The 18,042-nt window shown below is 41.6% G+C and overlaps 1 protein-coding gene and 1 long non-coding RNA gene across 5 annotated transcripts in view; both read right to left on the bottom strand.

Annotated features, from left to right (window-relative positions):
• The window catches only part of MON2 (MON2 regulator of endosome-to-Golgi trafficking), a 100,761-nt gene that overhangs the window by 4,844 nt on the left and 77,875 nt on the right, over positions 1 to 18,042 (bottom strand). For 2 of the 4 annotated variants that reach the window (XM_086748514.1, XM_086748524.1), the window contains one exon: positions 17,361 to 17,807. The exons of 1 other annotated variant lie outside the window; for it this stretch is intronic. In XM_086748514.1, coding sequence (XP_086604640.1) covers positions 17,715 to 17,807 — 93 coding nt within the window. In that variant the 3' untranslated portion in view covers positions 17,361 to 17,714. Of the gene's footprint in view, positions 1 to 11,953; positions 12,199 to 17,360; positions 17,808 to 18,042 lie in introns of those variants that run through there. One more of the 4 variants, XM_086748541.1, reaches the window with a different exon arrangement.
• On the bottom strand, positions 1,024 to 7,203 carry LOC147601999 (uncharacterized). Its single transcript, XR_015258655.1, has 3 exons — positions 6,839 to 7,203; positions 4,460 to 4,590; positions 1,024 to 1,179 (listed from the first exon to the last, which is right to left on the bottom strand). It is a non-coding gene; the product is annotated as an uncharacterized LOC147601999 (long non-coding RNA).

Genomic DNA, 18,042 nt, shown 5'->3' with positions numbered 1-18,042 from the left:
ACTTCCAGAAGGTTCTGAAGGTCCCATGCACCAGTACTGGAGTGGAAACACCACAGAGGCTCTCAAATAAATGTCTCATGTTTTGAGGTCACTTTTGGCTCCTCTGTGTTATTTCAATTAGGCATGCCACCACACGAGAGATGAACATGTCTAACAGCTGCACACATCACTACCTAACGAATCCTGTGGTCCTCTACAGAAATGCAATTAATCTCAAATATCACTTTATTAGACAAGAGTGATCTAGCTTTCACTTACACCTACCTAAGAAAAAAGGCACCACTTCATACCTCAAATACTGAAGTGTAATTCACTATAATGATTTATGCTTTTTATGATAATTAAAATGTACTATTTATTAGGTTTATTTTAATCTTCTGGAAGCTCCTCAACTGGACCAACCTCCCCCTTAAGAGCATGGTGTAGAAACTCTGGGAGTGAACAAGATCTGTTTTAGACTGAAAACTAAGTGTCAGCCTGAAACACAAGGCCTCAGCAAAAACCACACACACAAACCATCCTGATTTTTACCAGATAAACCAGAAATCAGATGGAAAAAGTAGATTTCAAAGCAGCTGGAAGTCTGTCACCATACTTTTTTCTTTGCTTCCACACATACTATTTTTCATTGCAGGTGGCATATGAAGGATTCTCTTGCCTTTCTGGTCAAAGGTCCTGGCACCAAAGTAACATACCCTACCAGGAACGCACACCACAGGTAATACCAGGTCCCTGAGCTATCAGTTGAATAGTCCCCCCTGATGTGGTACTTCAAAAGTTAACCAACAGCAAACTATCCCCTCTTCCTCTCCAGTGCTCGCAAACCTCCACATAGGAGGTGCAATAAGTATGACCCTGCCTCATTCAATGCCAGCGTTTTGATACCAATTCCTTCATCTTTTTTTTTTTTTTTTCTGTGGGATAAGGGTTAAGACACACGCAAGGCAAATCACTGCTTCTTGCAAAGGATGAAATGGAGGGCAGAAAAGGCATCCTTCAGAATGGGATGAGGCATACTTACACTTTTCTTCAGGTGAAAGGGGAAATTGGGAAATGCCACAACACTTTAGCAATGAGATGTTTAAACATTTTTTCATCTAAGTTAGAACAACATAATTTTCTTTTAAAACTTCAACCTTCTTTCAAGTGGCTGAAGACAGTCCTTAGCTTCAAAAGTCACTATGGTGGGAAAAAGGGTGAAAAAAAAGGAAAAAGGTGATCAGGGACTGGGAAGGGATCTGACAACCAGACATCATAGATGCTATTTTCTTAGCTGGCCTGGAACAAGAGACTTACAGCATTTAGAAATATGTGCAAGACTGGATTTTTTTTTCCATTTGTGTACTGACACACTGGCATCACTAAATTCCAGACGAAGCTAGTCTGTGGCACCAAGACAGTTCTTTGTTGCAGCCATTACAACCTTCACCAAAAGCCTAAAACAGGCCGGCAAACTTCAAAAGCCATGAAGTACAAAGGTACGGGCAGCTTCACCTGGCTTGCAGAGGCAAGCAGGGTACACAAACTAACAGGGCCAGAGTGAGAACTTTAGGTGCAAAGACAAGAGAAAGACAGCAGAAATATGCAAACTTGGGAAGAGAAACTGGAAGGCCAGGCAAGAGAGCTCTTTCTGCAGGTAAAGTCTTGGCCAGAAAGAAGAAACAAAAGTTCACTTCTAGTCTTCAGATTCTTTCCAGACTGAACACAGCTGCTCTTCACCATGATGTAGCACTTTCTGTGCCCAAGGGCACACCCCAGCCACTTCCCATTAAATATGAGCCTTTCACTTGAGTGATTCCACTAAATCTCCAGTAAAGGTAACTTTTTCTGTTACATTTCTTGTCTTTCCCCACCTTTCACACTTTCACTGGCAGGACACATGCTCTTTTTTGACAAAAATTCACAAAGCCTGTACATTAATGCAGCTGAAAGGCTAAAAGAATCCCAGCTAAAAATCCAACTCGCTGACCTAAAAGGGTGGTATACTTTCTCAAAAATAAATTTATAAATGTCTATAAATTATGATACAAATGTATGTTAGAAGACTAATATTAAGAGTATTCTATATAACAAAAATCTAGGTATTTAAGAGTTTCCCAAACATTCACACTTACATGTTGAATGACATTTCTATTTCTGCTACAGAAAGAATCTCTCTAGAGGCATATACCCTTAACATATATAAAACCTCCCCAGAAGCAATGTTCTAGACCCAATTTTTATCATTTCGTTGAGTAACACTTAGGCATGTGACAGCAGAAGATACAAGTAAGCTAACTTAAACATAAAGAATATAGTCCATTTTCATTTACAATTACTAGTGTAAGCACTTCTTTATGTTAATTTAGTACTCATTCGTACAAATAAATCATCCAACGGGAAGCCGCACATGTAACTTGTTAAAAGCATTGATGTATTTTAAGTAAGCGCTTATGTATTTATAGACGTAACTCTCTAGAAACTGGCATTTCCTCTTACTGTCTTAAAAGCTGCTTCCCCGTGTAAGTGGGAGGTCTCACTCATTAAGTCCATGGCCCAGGATCTATTAAAAGTAGAACCAAGCCAGCCTCCGGTGAAGAGAAGTTCTCAAATACCAGTTTTGCTAGCATGGGAACACAGCACTCTCCTTGGTGCCAGAGAGGGCAACTGCACCCTGCAGGGAAGCAACTATCTAAGATTTTAGGTTGATGCGTGCCAGTATCTTTAGAAGCAGCACTGACAGACAGTAGCTGGAGGGGTGAGCAGCTGGTGACTGTTCCTCAGAAAATAGGTAAGACTGTAGTGCAAAGAGACATCAAACCAGGGAATAAGAGCATCTAAAGCTTAATCGACTATGCTGTGAATCTCAATGCATTTTTATTATTCCATGAGTCAAAAGAAGTGCTCAGAAAACCTACAGAGGAACATTTCTTGCAGCACTTTCTCACTCAGCACAGCAAACAATACACACTAGGGATACTATAAACTAAGTAACTTTGCACAGAAATTCCATCAACTCAGCCATGTGCCTATTTTAATGTTTCTGTAACAAATTCACACAAGTTTGACTGAGTGAAACCTCTGAAGAGTAAAGATAAAAAAAAAATTCAGCCAGAGACAATGCCATAGACAATAACATGCCAGCAGTGCAGTTTTCTAATTGGCATGATGCAATTTTTCTTTCCAAATTCATCAAATCACAATAAAGGATCACTGAATTTGCAAGACATGAGCTACTCCTTCCATTTTAGGTTTTCATAGTATTTTCAGAAATATCAGCTTCGACTTTTACATCACTAAGACAAGGCTCTCCATTCCTGAAGAATTATTATTTTTGCCTCAAAGCATGATGTCACAGTTACCGTCATAGAAGCAAGCTGTGCAAGTTGCACAGTTAGGCAGTAAGGACTGAGAGTAGGACAACGCTAAGGATGGATCTTGTCTGGACTAATTTCTATACTTTGAGCGCAAGACTGAGAAGTGTTCTGAACTAAGGAATGTACGGATATCACTAAAGCAATGCTTAGTATCTCAAATACAACTCCTCAAAGAAATAATTCACATGGACGCTTCTAAAACCTACCAAGCAATACATAACCAAGACCTATGTGGACATAAGGACAAACCACCTCGTGCATTACACATCTCACCACTAGTCCCCCTACCTGCATTATTTCAGTAGCACTTTCTTATTTTAGTAGAGGCTTTTAACATTCTCCTGAACTCTGAAGTCATCATCCAGAGCACAAAGAACTGATTGCTCAGGTGGCAACTGAAGTTTAAGGGAGATATTTTACACAGAAGATAAACAACTAAGTGCTTAATAGTAGTATACTTGAACACATCTTCTCCCATTGATTCTCTCCCTCAAACCCAAGAAGCTACAGAGGGAGTCAAGTTCTAGTTCTACCCAACTTCCCCGAGCATAAGGGAAAGCAACAGAGAGGACAATTTCACACCGCCCACCTACAGGCACTTAGCTTAGCTGAAGCTCCTTCACCTCCCTTAAAATCAACATAGAGACAAGCTCCTTGAAAGGATAATTCAGATCAAATAATGCTAAGGCTCTTGAAAGTGCGATTTACATCAGAGATCTATCTCTGCCTCCTCCACTGAAAAGAGGGGGACTAGTGGATTAGCTAGCTAAAATAGATACCTAAAGGTAGATGGTGGAAAATATCACCCTACCTTCCAGATCCTCTGGAACCCTACCACCCTTCCCTCAAGGGGCTCTGTTTGAAATGTGCTGATTGTTAGGATGTGAGAAGTAGGCAGCTGTTGTATCCTTTTTGCCCCTTTCAATTAAGGTGGGGGAAAAAAAAGCAAAGGTGTGTTTTAAGTTTGTGGACAGTCCACAACTATGATGCTATTTTATTTCAAAGAAAATCTACTAGTAAGACCATTTAACATGTTAGTTTATTAGTGAGCATGAGAATACCTAGCTGTTAAAAAGTTTAGTTTACAACAGAGCTTGAATTACCAGAATAACACATTGCACTGGGTAGAAATGAAGTATCATCAGATTAAATTTGTCAGCAAGTACAATGTTCCCTGTGTTCTGCAAGGCACTTTACATTCAGCAGAAATGCAAGAGCAACCTTTGTATGTCTTCTAAACACATAATCAGTTCAAATAATAAAAAAAAAAAAAAAAAGAAGAGACAAAGTTAAATATCTGTAAGTTGCTAAACTCTTCCCAATATTATAAATACATTAGATCTGTGAATTAGAAGCAGTATTAACACATCAACTATTTTTCAAGTGTTTAGCTAGAGCTTAACTTTCATATGAACTCAAAAGATTAACCACAACCTGTCTGTAGTTAGGTCTTACAAAGACTGAAAAAATAACTCTAATTCTTAAAAACATAAAAGACACTTATGTGCATTTATTGTAAATGTTTTAATATATTGCAAGTTTAAACCATTTTAATAAGGGCTCACACACTAAAATTTGTATCAAAAAGATACCCTCAACCATCACTATAAGTATACCAGCAATTTTAATTAAGTCACACACACAGTAGCAGATTCATGCGTTTCCTTTTCACAATAAGTCAGTCAAAAAATATACAGAAAAATTATCTCAGAAGTTCACCTAAAAAAAAAATTGTTAGCACAAGCAGTACAATTAGTCAACTATACTGTAAAAAGACTATCTTATCAATGTAAGGAAAGTAGTAATTACGTATTTTCATTTTTGTTAGATAAATATTCAGGATTTTTTACCATTCAAACAAAAGCACTTAATATCACACGTACAAGTTTTCCATATTCAGAACACAGAAAATACAAGTCTGTCATTGATCTCTGTCTTCACAGAATACAAAATCCAGCTCTTTCAAGGGTGCCATGTGAATAATAAGGTCTCAGCATAAAAAGAAATGCAGACACTTGCTCTTCAGCCCAAATTCAGGTACCCTCCAAAGAGTGTGAAACTAACAGTTTTTCATCCAGCTCTGCAAAAGAAGTAGCATCCTACCGATGGGGTCGAACCCCACTACTCATCTCTGCAGCCAAGGCTAGACTTCTTCTGCAGAAGTAGGAGGAGAAGGAATTGTTGCCACCTCAGCAGCATGCAATCCAGGGAAAACAAAGGGGATTCCCATTGTCATTGTCTTCATCTGCAGCTGATCATCACCAGCACTAGCAAGGCAGTAGCTTGCGCAGTTATCTCCACAGCGGGCAATGTCACAACCCGACCAACAGCACAAACTACTACCTCAGCCAGGGCCCTGGTGCACCCGACCCCTTCCAAAAGGGGGGAAACAAGCAGACAGACACCACAGCAACGATAAACGAAATTAGCGGGAAAACCAGCAGAAAGATAAAAGGGCTCTGGGGTCTTTTGATGATCCTCTCGTCTCCTTTATCTGCTGCAGACATCAACCAGACTCCTCTCGCCTGACTGTGAAAAGCAAAGGGAAACCCCGCCCAGCTCCCTCCCCAGCTTTGCCCTTTTCCTTGCATGACCTGAAACCGACGGGAAGAGCTTCATTTATCAGATACATTACAGACCCCAGCTGGTACAGTAAAGATCACGTTTAATTTCAAACAGCCACAGTTCCGCAAGCCTATAACAGATGGGGCGGGGAGGAGAAGGAGGGAGGGAAGAAAGGAGAGAAATGGGAGGGGGTCGGGGGGGGGGGGGGGGGGAGAGACATAACAGATAGACACCCCCCCCACACCCCGAACCCCCCCCCGCCCGCTTCAGCCGCCCTCCCTGCCCCCCCACCTCGCCTCCGCAGAAACAGCGGTGGCACAGGACCTGCCCGCGCCGCCCCTCCCTGCGGCACGGCCGCCCCGCGGCCCCGCCAGCCACGGCCCCGCCAGCCCCGGCCCCGCCGGCGAGCAGACCGCGGAGGAAGGGGGTGCGGGGCGGGGAGGCGGCCGCCGCCGCCGGCAGCAAGCAGCCCGCCCGCCGCTGCCCCCACCCGCCGGGCCCCGCCAGGCCGGTCCGCCCGCTCCCCGGGGAGGCGGAGGCGATGGGCTGGGGCGCTCCGGCCCCGGCCCCGCTTGCCCGAGGACGCGTCGTGCCGCCGCCCGGGGCGAAGGGGCCAAGGAAGGACCCCCGCCCCAGCAGGGAGCTCCCGCCGCCTCTCCCGGGGGGGAAGAGGGAGCCGAGCCCTCAGGCGAGGGCGTCGGGGCGCAGCCCGGGTGGTCGGGGAGGGGGAAGCGCTCGCCTTTGCCGAGGCCGCAGACAAAGGAGGCGCCGGGCGGGCGCCGCGGCCCCGCTCCCGCCGCGGCTCCGTCCCTCGCCGCCGCTGCCGCCTGTGTGTCCGGCTGAACCATAGAGATCATTTAAGGCGGGGGGGAGAGAGGGGCTCATCCGCTGCCCACGTGACTGGACATGTCACTCACCCGGCCGGCGCCATCTTGAAGAGGGAGGGGGCACGCTGCCCCCAGCGGGTAGTCAAGATGGCGCGGGGAGGCGGGAGGCCGGAGGCCGCTATTCAGAGACGGACGCTGCGCCACTCCGCTGCGGCTCTTCTCCGGATTCCCGCCGGACTGCGCAGAGGGTGTTACGCTCGTCCGAGGGTGGGGGGAATGCCGGGAGGGGGAGAATCTCCCGCTCTCGATCCGGGACTCCGTAAGAGCCGCGGGAAAGGCTGCGGCCGGAGCGGGGCCCACGGGAAGTGTAGGCGGGGCGAGGGTGGAACAGACGCCCTTAAACTGGGGCTTTTCACTGGAAACGCGTTCTGAGCAGCGCGGCAGCAGGCACGGGCTTTTCGCCTCTTTAAGGCTGCGGGAGGGGAGCCTCGTGGGAGAGGAGAGGCTCCGCCGTCCGGGGGTGGCGGGGCGGGCGGGAGAGGGCGCTGGAAGCTGCAGGGTGGCCCTGAAATGTCACCGTGCTTTCTGATTCCTTGTGTCGCCCGGTCAGTGGAGGAAAGATGGAGCTGGCACCAGCTCTCCCGTGGGTGCAGCATCCCGTGGGTGCAGCCCGGCGGTGCCCGAGCGAACGCGGCGTGCGGCGGCGGCGCTAACGCCCCGCCTCATCCGCAAAGACGGAGGGGGGAGCTGCTTTAAAAGTACAAAGCAAAGAGTGTGTTCTTTGGCCGCGGGCTTTAACTTTTAAAAATTGATTCGTTTGCCACCCTAAAGCATTTTTTATACAAGTAGAAAACCTGGAAGCTCTTTTATTTCTAAATGGAAATAGGCCCCCGGACGATTACTCCGTACCAGAAACCGAGCTCAAAGAAGTGAACCTCGTTACGAATTCACAAAAGTCACAAACGTTAACGTTATTAGCAAGTTTGTTTTGGACTTCACCACCAACACATCTTACGAACGAAAAAAACCCGCCTACCAATACACGAGGAATTCGGCTGCAAGAGTTAAAAGTATAATTCAGTTTACAAAGACCATATTAACATCAGTGATGCAGAATATGGAAATAACCCAGCTTCCAGCCTGACGTCAAGTGAAAATTGAGTTCTCAGTGCAAAAACATCTACAATATGGGTTGAGAATAAAATGTGATGCCTTTAGTGACAACTTGGGACAAATTTGTAGTTGAGAAAGTCACGCTAGAGAGCTGCCAAAACATCGCCACCTTAAGAACGAGATAAAGTATTTTTTTATTATCTTGTAGTTCCCTGTTTTTAAAGTTGTTACCTATATTAGGCATCATGTTCAATTAAATCACTGATTGCTTGTTTAAAAGACATTTAAACCAGTTGACATTCTGTTGGGGAAAACATGCCAAGAGTTTCTGTATGCTTGTAAAGTACATATGGTTTTCATACTGATTGGAAAGTGAAAGAACATTCTACAGCTGAGAAAACTGAAGCATCCAGTAACTCATAGTCCTTTGCTTCTGGTTCTGTAAGGGACTGCTTGATCTCCTCCAGGCAACTTCTGGAGGAAGAAGTTTTCTCCAGACAACTTCTTCCAGTTCCCATTTTCCTCTGTAAAGCCGTGTAATACTGTTTCTCACAGGGACAAGTCGTCTTAATTGTTCTGCTATTTGAGGTCAACTCAGGAGAGGCAAAGTACTACAAAGACATGGATACACTAAGGAAGTGTATGCTTAGTTAAGTTTGTGTGCACACGAAAACTCAATTCTGAAAAAGAAACACAGTCTAAAATTGGGAACGTTTACGTGTTAAAAAAAAAAACAGAGAAGCAAAACCTAAATGATTTCACACCTTTTTTCCTATTAAAAATCAGATTCATTTAAACTAAGATTATATTACATAAATAGTGGAAAAAAATAATCCATGTTTATTCAGAATATGTAAGTTTTTAGTTAATTCTGGGTTGATTTTTGCTTTTGCCTTTTTTTTTTTTTTTTTACTTTACTGTGCTCCCTCCCGTTCTAAGACTATTTCAACTATATAATGTAAAGCGACTTTTACACAAGACTGTAAGTATTTCATGTCTCAATGACTGGTTTTCCTGAATTAAGGTCTCTTATATTCATTAATTAACAGACTGAAATCCTTCTTAACATCATGCATGCCTTCAGAAAGTTTCTTGGACAAAGCTTTCAGTTTCTGTATGAGGCAAATCAGCACCTCTGGGTGAAAGTGAAATGTAAATTGAAACCACATAATTGGGATGAATTTATTTTTAAGAAGGGGCAGAAAAACAACAGAATACTGATTCCTCTTGGAAAAAATAGCCAAGCCTCAGAGTTGGCCCCTGCAAAGGACGGGTGAAAAAAAACAAAAAAGCAAACAAACAAACAAACAAACAAAAAAGGCAAAAAAAAAAATCCTCTTAGGGGAGCTCAGAAAAACTATAGCACCATCAAGATGCTGTAATAACGAAGTCAGTTGTGTCTAGTGTGGCTGGCTGAGCCACTGACTGAGATTCATCGACGTTTTGAGATGTGGAAAGTAAACTGGAAAAAAAACCCGCAGGACACCAGATATCTAAGCCTAAAGTAGTTGTCTCATGCTCTCATAGCAAGAACTGGCACTTCCATGTAACAACTTACATGACCTCTTTTAGAATGGAATAGATCTTCTGCTGGGCCTGCCTGTTTGTCTTCCCTGACTGCAGGTGAAAGGCAGCCTAGTTAATCTTGGGGTAGAGCTCTGTTCTGGTTTTGTTTAGTGAGGGGGGGCCTAAGGTGACAGCTTCTGTAGGAAACTGATAGAAGTTGCTCCCCTTTCTTCAGTGGACTTGGCCAGGCCTAGGGCAGACCTGCTGCTGGCCAAGGCCGAGCCAATTGGTAACAGAATGTCCCGTGATAACGTATTTAAGAAGGGGAAAACAGAGAAAAAAGAGAAGATGTGAAGCAGCTGAGTGGGAGCAGGGGCACAGAGGGGGAAGCGCAAGCCTTGTGGGCCTTGCAGGCCTCACCCTCTGGACTCCTGCCGGGCAGCCGACTGGGCCCAACTTGGCCCGGCCCGGCTGCAAGAAGTGGAGAGGAGATGAGAAGTGAATAAGATGTAAAAAGGATCCTGAGAGGCGTCTGCCAGCCTGTTGTGAGGAACGGCTGCAGATGCCGAGGTCAGTGAAGGAGGGGGAGGAGTAATGCGGCTCCTGGCCAAGATTCCCCTGCAGCCAGCCTGTGGTGACGACCATGGTGGAGCGGGTTGTCCCCCTGCAGCCCATGGAGGTCCATGGAGGGGCAGAGATACACCTGCAGCTCCGGCGAGGGTCCCACGCCAGAGCAGGTGGAGGCCTGAAGGAAGCTGTGGCCCGTGGAGGGCGCGCTGGGACAGCTGTTCTGGAGGGACTGCACCTGTGGAAGAGATGACCCACTCCGGAGCAGTTTCACGAAGGACTGTGGCCTGTGGGAGGGACCCCACGCTGGAGCAGAGGAGGAATGCGAGGAGTTCTTCCCCCGATGATGAAGTAGGAGCATAAAACAACGCATGAACTGACCACGACCCCCATTCCCTCTTCCCCCCTGTGCTGCTCAGGAGGGGATGGTAGTAGAGATAATGTTAAGCCTAGGAAGAGGGAGGGGTGGAGGGAGGTTATCTTGTTCCCTGTCTCATTCTCCTGCTGTTTGTAGTAATAAATGAATAGTTTTCCCCAAGTCGAGTCTGTTTTGCCCATGACGGTAACTTCAAGGATTTCTCCCTGTCCTTATCTCAAACCTCGAGCCATTTTTCCTTCTATCATTTCCCCCTATTCTCTCAGAGGGTGGGGGGGGCAAGAGAGAGACTGAGTAGTCTGGTCCCGATCAGGGCTGAACTACGACAACCTCAAAATTTTAGTTATCTAAATCTCAGCAGAGGAATCCAACTTGCACCTCTCAAAGCAAATACTCTCTACTGCCTCTCATAAGTCTGATTACAGGAGGAATTATTTCTGTCAAAAGTTACTGCTTTAAATAATTATTTAAATAAGCAGGGAACTATGTTTTAAACCTTATTTTGCATCTGTATTTATCTCTTCTAAAAGATTATTTTAATTACTTCTTTAGCAATTATTTAAATGTTTGTTTGCAATTAAATATAGTCATTGCGCCAAGACTGGCAGCCTTTTGTAACTAGGGAATACATTTTACATCATTAACAATTCTATAGCTAATTAGATACTAAAAGGTTACATTTTATTTTATCAGAAAATGGTCGAGTAAGTTTTTTTCTTGATTGTTTAACACTTCATTAGTTTGCATAGGGCTTCATTTGGATGCAAAGAATAATATGGAAAATGGCATTCAGAATAGTTCTTTCTTGGACTGATCTATTTTACATGTATTGGATACATTCATGAAATACATCTTGTTAACAAAGCTATCCTATGCATGCAAGGGGGAAAACAAGATTTCTCAATTCCTAATCTGTTTCCAAGTTTGAACTAGTTGTTTGAATGGAGCTGCTTAAAGTGAAATTGAACTGGAAGAAGCAGCTACTGCTATCAGACTGTGGTTTAGCACTTCAAAAATCTGCTTCCTGATGCTTACTCTATAAAGAGGAAGGGGTTTGTGCTACTCCATTCACCAGTTCAGTGCGTGCTCTTTAAGACTTTGGCAACGCATAGCCGCTTAAAATTTTAAGAGATTATAGTGCATACAGCTATAACAGAGGTTATTGATTTCATATTTTAAGAGCAAATATTTAATTTTCATCAGTCTTTTCTAAAATATACATTTATCTTTCATCATTTGTTCTAGGGCAGTACTGTGTGCAGACTCCCAGGCTCATTTTGCTGGTAAGGTAGTACCACATTATGCTACAATGCTAAGCCCTGAGGCACGAACAGATGTTCAGTAAGTAGATCTGCAAGTCATGGTTGCGATGTACTCCAGAAACCAGTTATCTGTACATGTAGATGCCAGCAGTACTATGCACATAATATTCTTGTCCCCTTCCGTGTTTTCTCATGAGAGAGACTGATCAAAACCAGACTGCTCTGTGCTTTTTAAAGGTCCTCTGTGGGTGGCAGTACAGTTTTGGTTGCCATTTTTCTATGGAGCCCCTCAGTTCCCTCTTCATGACCAGGCATTAGTCTGTGGTGTGATGGGGGAAAGAACCGCGAGTCTTCTGGCAAAGAAGCTAGAAACATACGGAATTCCGTGGCAACTTTAATAGTTCCAAGTAAGAAATAGTTAACATTAAAACCAACAGACCAAATGATGTCGAGTTTCAAGTTTCCAACAGGCTCTCATCCTCACCGGTCTCTGCAGTCTTGAAGCTGTCAACTTCAGAAATATTACCAGTCATGGAGACTTGTGCCAAGTCTAAGGCTGGTAACTCTGTGCCCAGAGAGCAGCAGTTATGATTCCAGTTTGAAGATCAGGGTCTTCAGTAACAAAACTGCAAGATGCCAAACAGATACCTGGCTTACAACGGATTTTCCTTAAGAAGTTCGTAAGTAGGCTTCTGGACCACCGGTGGGAATAAACGTGTTAACACAAAGGGAAAAGCGTATCACACCGATTTAAAAAATAAGCTTACCTGAGAACTTCTCTAAATGTAGATAATAAAGGCAATTTAAACAATGAACGCTCTCATCTTTTGGTAATGAACTGCTGCAGTTAGCATAGTAAACACACAGGTTTCTTATCCTTTTTACCAAATCTGTTTCATAATCAAGACATAAATACTTAAATAAGGACCTCAGAAATAAAAGGATCATTTTTTAGCATGTTACTGTCTAACTGATAGGACACAAGGACTATTAGATTCTGAGTCAGAACACTGGATGGTAACTAATGCATTGTAGTTCTTCTATTTGCTGCATTCTACAGTGCAACACAAACCCCCTACTCTGTTGGTAATATCACTCTGTACTATTTTTACTGCAAGAATTCCATCCTGTCTTTAATACACATCTTAATTCTCTGATACAATCATAGAATAGTTTGGGTTGGAAGGGACCTTTAAAGGTCATCCAGTCCAACCTCCCTGCAAGGAGCAGGGACATCTCCAACCAGATCAGGTTGCTCAGAGCCTTGAATGTTTCCAGGCATGGGACATCTACCACCTCTCTGGGCGGTTCCTTACATCTAGTCTAAGTCTACCCTCATTTAGTTTAAAACCACTCCCCCTTGTCCTATTGCTACAGGCCCTGCTAAAAAGTTTGTCCCCATCTTTATTATAGGTCCCCTTTAAATACTGAAAGGCCACAATAAGGTCTCCCCAGAGCCTTCACTTCTCCAGGCTGAACAGCCCCAACTCTCAGCCTGTCCTTGTAGGTGAGGTGCTCCAGCCCTCTGATCGTTTTTGTGGCCCTCCTCTGGACTGGCTTCAACAGGTCCGTGTCTTTCCTTAACTGAGGGCTCCAGAGCTGGACAAAGTACTCTTTTTAAGATGTAACATACATTGTTAGTTTAAATCTCTTAAAACACTGTGAGTAGAGATCACGTTTGATATATAACTGAAAAATGAAGATTTATTTAAATAAAGTTTTGACTGGATGTTAAAGACAATTACACAATCATTGTATAGATGAAATGTTATATTATAAAATTATGGATTATGCACAAAAATGCAACAGTTGAGGAAGCTGACAAAATCTTAATTGCTTAAAAGATGTTAGGACTTGTTTTATACTTTTATTATTAGAAACTGTTGCAAAACATGTATTCAGATCTAGTTCTTGATGGTGTCAGTGACAGCTATTTGCACTGACAGCCATTTTAACACTGGAGCAATTTTCTAAGGAAAACCATCAAAACTGTTTTGAAATTCAAGTCTCCTATTCAAGAAAGCTGGCAAAATTAAACAGAAAAATGCTGACTGCTGCTTAACAGCAGCATCTTACAGTCATCTTGATGAACTGCATCCTCATTTTTAGGAGACCATTTTGCCAGCTGAAATATTGAGTTATAATCCTATTTTCTAGCATACTTGTAATACATCTGTCAATTTGCTACCAATTTAGTAAACACACTCTCTTATCCTGTACTGTATTCAGAGAAGCTACATGTAGCATCTAAATCTGCACACTCTGATCCTGATCAGCTAATTCTTGCTTTTAGAGTCCTGTCTTCTTGTCTGGACTCTGTTTCCCTGGTTTGTTTATGAAAGAGTAATGTGAAACAGTGTCCAAAGCCTTACTAAATCACGTTTGAGCACCTAGTTCTTATCCCCATCCACAAGATCTGTCACTTTTTAATAGAAATAAATTCGACTAGGTTTATGTGACTTGATCCTAGCAAATACTTATCAGTTGATATTCACGTCATGAGTATCTTGTTGATGCTAACAGCAGATTATCATTTTTACTTGTCAGAAAAAAAAAATAGTAGTAATGCTAGACCAACTGATCTATAATTTCCATCATCATCTCCATTTTGTCCTTAAAAAGTTAAAGCACCATTTTTGCTTTTTTCCAGTGATATGGTACTTCTGTTTTACATTCATTTTCAAAGATGATCTTAAAAATGATGTCGTTCCTCAGATTAGTTCTTTAAATACCAGGAAGAAATTCTTTAGGCCCAGTCAATTAGACTTTCCTTTTTCTAAGTAAGCTTCTTCAATCTTTGTCACTCACAGCAATTGCACAAGCAATACACTGGCAGTTGGTTTTTTACTTTTTGAATCAGTCATCAGTAAAACAAACCAAAAAAATTCAACACAAAAATTGCAAATCTGGCCCAAATACACTATCGCTTGTGTCAACAGCCATCATCTTTTAAGTAGTCAGTACTTTTATTAGCACAAATCTTCTACTGCTTACATATTTATTTTCGGTCAGTTGACAGTTGTATCTCATCTATTTTCATCCCGATCTGTTAACACTGTTCTTTCGTGGTATCTGAATTTCCACCTTTGGTAGGCCTCCCCAGATTGTGTTTGAAGTCAATGGAATTCCTCATTTAACTGAGTTGGTCTCTTATTACAGCTAGTCTCCATCTCCTGCACTGGGATATACTTTCAGTCATGACCTTCGCATCTCCAGGGAACTGTCTTATCTTCTCAGTTCCTCTCTGACCTCAGACTTGTCTTCTGTGAGATCTTACCTACCACTTATCTAAAGTCTGCCTTCTTGAAGTCCAGTGATTTTTATTTTGATGTTCTCCGTCCACCCTAGGAATCATCAATATTTAATTTCACTATCTTTCTTAGACAAGTTGTCTTAAACCATCCCATTTTTTTCTTCACTTGCTGCTGATGTAGTCATTCTTAATCCCAGCAACTGGTTCCTAGAGGGTGTAATGCTGTCTGTCCTAAATTAGGCAGCAGTCAGGTACTGTGAAGATGACATAAACCTGAACACTATAACTCAGATATTAAACAACATTTACACTTGATGAGTTCTTAAAATATGATGCAAACTTCATGTAAGGAAAGTATTCTTATCCACGAGGCCTGCTTATATGCTGCTGCATAAGTGCTACTGAAGCTCTCTGTTTGAGAAGCTCTTTCCTGAGACTGGAAATAAACTAAAAACTGCACAGCCTTTACTCACTAAATTTATTCATAACTTGCAGCCAGGAAAGATTGTCCATATCCTGTTAGCCTTGAGGTCTCAAACAGTTTACATCCTACCTAAAGATGCTAGAGATGAAATCTGAATCTCACCTGCATGTGCAAACAGTAATAATTAAAAGAGAATGTGTTTTTGTACCAAACCAGGCTCATAATGAGCACCATACATTATCTTAGAATATTTTATTGTTAAAACTGGAAGGCATTCCTGAGAATTCTTAAAGCAACACAATTTCAGGTCACTAAGCTAAAGGAGGAAGAAAAATGTTATTAATAGGTGCCACACAAGTAACATTTTCATAGCTGATTCTTTCACAACACTATGCACATACTACGCACATGTACACAAACTACAATGTTTTGTAACACTCCCCATTTGGAAAGTGACATAGAGAACAATCACAGAATGAAAAATCAGAATAAATGGACAGAAAATACAGTATATTTTATTTTCTGAATTGTCTGCATCTCTGGAAACTAGGGGCATTTCTTCTAATGATAACTTCTATTGCAAATTTGGTTTTGGAGAAAGCTAAAGTTTTAAGTGTGGGCTTTTCAGGTTTCTTTCCAGGTGCAAACTGTGCTCTTAGACAGAGCTTGGAAATTCTGAGTATTGCATTAGATTAGCACAAGTTTTGATCCCTCAGGTTCTCATCCTTTAATCTGAGTTGAGTTCCTTTTTTCATTTTTTTTTTTTAGCTAAATTTTTAATAAAATACTGCATCTTCTAATGAAACATTGTAAAATATTGTTTCCCCAAAGAACAACCATATATTTTTATATTGGTAACACTCAATAGTAACAGCCAAGTTCTTAACTACATGTTTCTAACGGAACATTAGATGTTAAAATAAACCTAAAAGACTGCACTGGAATGGAAAAATGCATGTTTTCAAACAGTTTTATACAATGGAAGATAACTACATTAATCCTTAAGTGACTTCAAAGGACAGAAAGAGGAAATCATTATTTTATTTTCTGTATGGTCCTTGTAGACTTTGTTCTATAATATACTGCCCATTTGCGTTCTAAGTACAAAAAGCCACTGCTCAATCATCCAGTTCTGATTCAATTTGAAGATTCGTATGATTTGCTTAGCTGATTTTTAAGCTTTACCTATCATATAAAGCTTCCTTCTTCCTGACCATTTCTATATTCATCTAGCAACAGCTTCCTCTTCCTGCTTTACAAACAATTTCACCATTTTGGGTGAAATACTTCTGTGTAATTCAAAATCTGAAGAGATTGCTTCTTTGCACATCCTTGCCATCATCATTATCTCTATTCAACTAAATAAAATTTAAAGGCTGTAAGAAGCAAAGAAACTTTTGAGTTCTGTTGTCTTTCTTCACAAGGAATGAGCAGCCTTGTCTGATACATTTTCCAACATTCAAGAAGGTAATACTGCAACTGTAATACGGTTATATCGCTACTGCAAAACACACATTTATAATTGAAACAAACTTGTGAATCCTAAAGAGTATTTACTCCTGAAATGAAATCTGTGTTCTACATAGACTTTTACAGTCATTTTTATTGGACTTGTACTTGGCCTGATACGGAAATTACTGTGTAGACAAATAGTCTCTGCCCCCAAAACTTAAAACTGAAGAAAAGCGCACACAGAAAAGTCTTCTCAGAAAACAGAGGTGCAAAATCCAGAGAGAAAGAACAAACAGTGGCAGATCTGATTAAGACACTGTTTACTGAAGAATAAAGTAACAGATCAGATAGCAAAATAGTAAGTGATGATGTATTAAATGTGAGTAAGCATTTACAGGTAAGTCACTTAAAGAGAGAAGACAAATGAACAGATTGCCTTCTTAAGCCAGTCAGTAACTAGTCTGGAGAGAGAGAGACAGAAAGGAAATAAAATGTCTACCAGATTGCTTCTTAGTGGTAAAAACTCATTAAAGGACTGTTCTGTACAGCTTAAGCAACATTCATGACTCAGCAGTAACTGACTGCTTTCTTTAAAAAAAAAAAAAAAAAAAAAAAAGAAAAACCAAACAACAACCAACCAAACAAAAAAAAATCAAAAACAAAAAACCCAACATGTATCTCTAAATTTAGCTTAAAAAAAAAAAATCAACGAGAAACCAGTAACTGTTTGGTTCAAATGAATTCTTGCTTATATGCACAGCTCACGAAGTCCTCCTCATCCGAACACTACAATGAAGAAACCTCAAAGAAGCAAGGAAGTTTACAGTGATATGTTTGGAACAACTGAAAATGGTCTCAAAGTCCAAAGGAATAGCGCATATCCTTTTCAAGAGACAGATGACATTCATGCTTCAGCTGTGCTTTTTTTTTCCCCCGCTGCTGACACAGGTGTCAAGCAGTAACAATTCACTCTGCTTCCCCAATAAAAGCTTAGTCTTCCGCTAGATTTGCCATCATAGAGGATATGTAACTGCTACAGGAGTCTTAACTGCTTGCATAAACAAAAGCATAACTTGGTGGACCTCATCACTTTCATGGCCCAATGCCTAAAGAAAACAGAAATTATGAAGAATTTTCTTCTTATTCCACATAACTGCATAGGATGACTTTATAAACTGTAAACATGGTTAATATTTCACTTGATTTATTCCTATATAGTTTATTTCACATATAGTAACTTTCCAAAATACTATTTTCAAGAAAAAGAAACTAGAAATTCTGTAGATCTTCTCTTACAGATACATCTAGAAAGACAGTATTAAGTACAAGGCTAAACAGCAT

The sequence above is a fragment of the Chlamydotis macqueenii genome, chromosome 1 (assembly GCF_036417535.1).
Source record: "Chlamydotis macqueenii isolate bChlMac1 chromosome 1, bChlMac1.mat, whole genome shotgun sequence".
In the NCBI taxonomy this organism is placed as follows: domain Eukaryota; kingdom Metazoa; phylum Chordata; class Aves; order Otidiformes; family Otididae; genus Chlamydotis; species Chlamydotis macqueenii.
Note: the sequence above shows the minus strand (reverse complement) of the source record. Positions and strands in the feature narration are given on the sequence as shown.